The 5,497-nt window shown below is 45.2% G+C and overlaps 1 protein-coding gene across 1 annotated transcript; it reads right to left on the bottom strand.

The window, feature by feature from the left end:
- Nucleotides 1-512: 512 nt before the first annotated feature.
- Nucleotides 513-4,326, bottom strand: tbx16 (T-box transcription factor 16). The gene is made up of 9 exons (XM_034871350.1): nucleotides 3,643-4,326; nucleotides 3,331-3,487; nucleotides 3,093-3,195; nucleotides 2,536-2,700; nucleotides 2,180-2,326; nucleotides 2,017-2,087; nucleotides 1,777-1,862; nucleotides 1,485-1,698; nucleotides 513-1,387 (listed from the first exon to the last, which is right to left on the bottom strand). Exons 1-9 carry the CDS (start codon nucleotides 3,656-3,658, stop codon nucleotides 949-951), a joined length of 1,398 nt encoding a protein of 465 aa, XP_034727241.1. The 5' UTR covers nucleotides 3,659-4,326; the 3' UTR covers nucleotides 513-948.
- Nucleotides 4,327-5,497: the final 1,171 nt, after the last annotated feature.

The following is a 5,497-nucleotide window of genomic DNA, read 5'->3' on the forward strand; positions in this document are numbered from 1 at the left end:
GTCACAGTAACACAATGTCTTTAATGCATGCTGGGCCTGTCGAAACGACAGAGCGGCCCTCGTTACATCAACAAAGAGGAAATACAAACAAACTCCACCAAAGGATGTGCTGCTTATCAGAGCTGGCCAGCTACAAAGCATGCAGATGTGGACTCACACGTTCCTTGTTCATTCAATAAACTTGTAGTTTGCAGAACACGGATTGGATGAAATCTAAATTTACAGACAGGGAATTTGCAACTTCATGGCTTGTACAGCCAGTGGAAGATATGAAGGCCTGGGGAGGAATCAGAGGGTTGGTAATAATAACGGAGTTTCAGAATTTGGTGGAATGTACTATTTCTACTATTTACACCATCCATCTGTGTTAAAATGCATTTTACTTACAGTTGGATGAGCCAAAAGTTATGTATTTTATATAAACTAGAATGCTTTAGTAATAAATGGAAAAGTATACAGAAATAGAAATGGAAAAGTTATTTGTTTACACAATCAAGAAATCCAATCATGTACTTTAAGGTTTTTATTCCCAGATCACATCACAATTTGAAGACAGACATGAATTGCACACTTATGTTTTACTCTCTTTTACAAAAATAATATTTAAACTTGGGAGATGAGATGAAATACAAAATAAATAGACATTTCAACAATAAAACAATCAAACAGTAGGACGTAGCACACTTTGCTTTCAATCAGCATAACTGGAGGCTGAAACCTGCCGGTCCGAACAGAAGGCAGCGACAGACGTCTCCTTATAATTCTTCTCATCAGCTCATCACTTTTTCTACTGTTTGGCAGGCCTCTGGCCCTCAGCTGTCCGTCTCTGGGCATGCACTCTCACAGCTGGGAGAGCCGGCTCAGCATTCTGGCGAGATGGCGGTGGCTCAAGAGCAGCATGGGTAAAAGTCACTCTCAGTCAGTTAGCATTGAACAGTGAAGCTCCCTTCACCAGCAGGAGTAAGAGAACAGTGGGTACTGGCTCCACTCAGCCACGTTCCCATGGTGATAGCCGTGGTGCACAGCTTGCGTGCTGTAGTCAGTGGTCAGGTGGGGAGGGGGAGGGTACTGGGCCGGCCCGGCGCCGCTCCACTGGCCCAGGGGCTGCTCGGCGCTGTACGGGCTGTAGATGTGGTGGCCGATCACCGCCGGCTTGCCATGCTGAGCCATGGTCATGTTGAGGACCCCCGGGTAGTCCTGCGGGGCGGGGAGGGGGTGGGGGCCGCAGGGGGAAGGGCCAACCTCGTGTGGACGTGGCTTTGAGGGGTCGTGATCCGGTACGGTGGCGACATCAGGGACTCTGGACTCAAAGCTGCCGCGTACGGATCCGCTGTTGCTGCTGCCGACGCTGGAGGAGGGAGAGGGAGACTTCCCGTACTCATGGAACCTGAAGAGCAGATTATTAAAAAAAACAAAAACTGGTCATCGTTCCGTTCATCAAGACATTATGGTCTTATATGTGGCTTAACATTACAGGCATTCACCTGTACGGCTGGTAGGAAGCTGGAGCAGGAACGAGCTGCTCCGTGTTGTATATGTCCCTGGGGTCTGCCCCGGCGGGGGATTCTGTCCTCACACTGTGCTCCCTGTCAGCAGCCCACGGGGAGTAACGCTCCTCTTTGACGCCATCAACCTCTTTCCTTTTGGGCAGGTCTCTTTCCTCTCCGTCGTAACCCTCATACGATGGCCTGCAGAATTCTGAGAAGTCGCAAATCATTAGATCAGCTTCGGAATTCAGGAAAAGAAAGTGGAAAACATGGCGGAACAAATCTGTACCTGTCGGACTGTCCTCTGAGTCTCTGGTCAAAACGTCTGCCATCTTGGCTCGTTTCTCCAGGCCGGCCGGGTTCTTGTTTGAACGCCTGCAGAGGAACATCTGGTTTTATTAAAGCAATGCAGTACTTTCAACACAATCTACTGCAAAGGAAATCTGGAAATGTTTTTTTTTTTCTATTAAAGCAAATACATGAATATTTGTTATCATCAGTAGCTGCATGGAACTGGTGTAACACCCACCTTTTTTTAGTAGTGCCTTCATCCCGGAAACCTTTTGCAAATGGGTTGTGGTTGATCTTCAGCTTGGTGATCTGTAGGTGGGGGAATCAAATCAGTTAAATCTCTGTAATGTGTAACATCTGGCCGGGAGTTTGCATTGGTTTTGGTGTGATAGAAAACCGACCTTGGTGTTCTGGTACGCTGTGACCGCTGTGAAGGAAGTCTCAGGGAAGGTAAAGGTCTGGAAAACACTCCAGCGGACGCTGAAAAGGTCATCCGCCTGCACAATGTGGAAGCGCGGGTGGTAGCGATGCATGGAGTGCAAAATGATCTGCAGATAGGAAGAGGGTGATTAATTCAGAGACATTTATTTCACTTTTTAAGCACATTGAGCATCCACTTTGCAGCTACCAAAGCATCCAAGTCTGTGTTCCCACCACAGACAACTTTAATTACACATCCTTTAAAAAAAAAAGCACGGATATCACTTTCCGTTATAAGGATGTTGTTAGGCAGCTTGTTTCGAGTACTCTTACTTACATGGCCGTGTTGGTCCAGTGTGTTGTTGGTGAGCTTGAGCTTGAGGAAGGAGACGGACTGCTTCATCCAGTGGCTCCCCGGGGCTGGAGAGTCAGGGTGGAGGTAGGTCCTGCAGGGAGGCTGGGGCTCTGCTTTCCCAGCCACCTCCCATTTCTCTTTATTCCACTGTAGGAAGAAGACAGATATGCTGTGACAGAGAGGAGCTTCATCTTCTTCCCTTCCCAATAACCGAGCAGACGACGACAGAGTGGAGAGTGACTGCTGGCCAGTACCACCCACGGAGATAGGGGGTAGTACAGTGGGCTCCCAGCAGGGGATAGAAAAACAGGAAGAGATAACACCCTTTGATCTACAATGTCAGTGGGGGAGGGGGGGTGATAAACAGGGGGTGTCTTGTCTGGGGATACTGGTAGCCACTGAGGGATATCTACAGCCAAAGGCCATGGCTGTGGTACGAAAAAGGCTACTTTACATTGATGGAAATTAAAAGCTAAAAAACAGCTGATATCAACATGATACTCATCCATAAGTAATGGAAAAAATAACGGCTGTCTTACCTTGTACCTGAAACCATCCACAGGGACCATGTCAACCAGTAGGATGTACTTGGCGCATGGAATAAGGCCAGCCAGATTAATCTTACAGTGTGGAAACATCCTCCTGGAAAACACAGAAAGAGACAGAATATAAAAAAACTGAACAATAAAAGTAAGCAAATGCAGCAACAGAACTACTGAAACACTACTTTTCCAAACATTTTGCATTATTAAAAAGGTATTTTTTCTGTCGTCTTACCGGCCTGGTTTAGTGATAATCATCTCTGTTCCTATTTCATGGAAGTTCTTCCAGAGTTCAGGGTCCTCCAGAGTCAGCCTGATGTTGCCCTGGAGATAGGGATCGGGACCAGCAGCCATGGAGGAGGGAGGAGGTCCGCTGAAGTTGGACTTTAAGTCTAAAAGTAAATAAGAATCATTGTAGCCACATGCTTCAGTAAAAGTTCCCCTTAGGTACGGAGAAAACAACTCAAGATAAAAAAAACTGGTGGGGAGTTGGAGTTATGGATTGAAAAGCACTGTGTCAATCCAACGGAAGTTTGTCAACACTCACCTCTGATGGACTGCATTGTTCAGTAGTATCACAGGAAAAAGCTGCATGCACCGGGGACCAATAGACAATCCAAGTATCCGTGATATCCAAGTGTTTCTTCAGCTAAGCACTTGCTCCTTGATCTCCTGGCTCATGTGTGAGAAAAGGAAAAAATAAAAAATCCAGCAGCTCAGGGAGTCAGAAGGTTAGTCAGTCTTGTTGCAGCAGATATTTCAAAGATCATGGACCCTGCAGGAAGGGGTGACCATGACTTTTAAGGGGAGCCCTTGAGTGGGTGGGGTCAAGAGAGCCATTCCCAGGCTTTGAAGTGGCACAATGATGAGTCAGAGCCCCGCTGTGATTGGAGGGCACTGGAAATCAAAGAGACTTAACAGAGCCTTGATACCGTCCCCACAGGAAGGGGGACGGAGGAAATGCATCTTTATTAACTGCTAAGAGACTTTAAAACAAATATGGACGCACTTCCCTGCTGCAGATCAGCGCTCGCAGCCAGCGGCACCACAATCTGTGTAAATATCATTCACACAGACATAACCACACACAAAAACTGCATCTAGTGTGTTTGTGCAACGTGCACGATGCCCAATATATTACAATTAACAAAGGGAATGATAAGTACAGTGGAGGGTACATTTATGAATGAGATAATCAGTGTGTTTTCTGCAGTGGATGAGTTGTTTTTATTATATTGAACAAGTTAAATAAAAAAAATATGAATAAAAAGAGAGAGAGAGAACCAACAAAAATTCTCAGCAAACATATCTTTCAAAATGGTAGTAAATTATTAAAATGTCCATGTTCAAAAAGGAGTAGCAAGAAGTTGAGAAAACATCTGTGGCCTTTACCTTTTTTATATACTTTATACTTTAGTTGAACAACACAAAAAGGAATTCTTATGATTGAATTGTCTTAAAATAATATATATTTTACCTATTATAAAATAATAGAAGTGTAACCTTCATTCTTACACTAATTATTGCACATTTATATTGATCTAAAATTAGATGAAAAATTAAAGACAATTTACTGACATTGAATATATGATCACTTTTACACTGTTCTACACTCAGCTTTCACCATAATAGAAATTAAGCAGTGGGTGTAAACCCATGATGGTGTAATGATAACTTGCACACTTTCTGCAGGTAACTTTTACCTGGGGGCGTCCTCTGCAGGCTTTGGGTGGGGGTTGTGTATTGGGGTTGTCTAGACAGGCCCATGCTCTGATAGATAATCTCATTAGGCTAGTTTCCCTTGAAGGAGCTGGTTTCTGCATGTGGAGAAAGCCTTGTGTATAGGCAGGCAATTAACAGCCAGTTAGCACCACAAGCCCAAGTCGGCCTTGAATGGGACAGGAGGGGTCGGAGAATAAAGACCTGCCACAACAACCCCGGCCGTCCTCCCACCATCCACATCCAGGCTAAATCCACGGGTGTCGTTCCTAGGCCTGTCTCTGCCTGCCTCGTGCCGTGTTACCACCGGCTAAAAACAAATGCTAAACACTGCTGGCATTAGCATAGAGGAACAAAATTAGACCACAGTCCCCCTGTTGTTTCCACTGACATGGAACATTTGAATTGAAGTGACTCTCACATCTCATTCAACCTCTTTTCTAGCAGGGACACACCACTTCCACAGACATTTCTCACTGTATGCTCACGTCTGCATACAGTGCCTTCTGTAAGCTCAGCTCTCTGACACCCACGCACAGCGGTTTGCTTCTGTGCAACTGTATGGATATTACAGTTTAAACACTAAAACCATATGCAATACGTGATCTGGAACAGGGCTGAACCAGTTTGAGATAACATCTAATGGCGAATATGTTTGACTGATATTGCAATGGAGATATGAT

Source organism: Etheostoma cragini, chromosome 5 (genome assembly GCF_013103735.1).
Source record: "Etheostoma cragini isolate CJK2018 chromosome 5, CSU_Ecrag_1.0, whole genome shotgun sequence".
Taxonomy (NCBI): Eukaryota; Metazoa; Chordata; class Actinopteri; order Perciformes; family Percidae; genus Etheostoma; species Etheostoma cragini.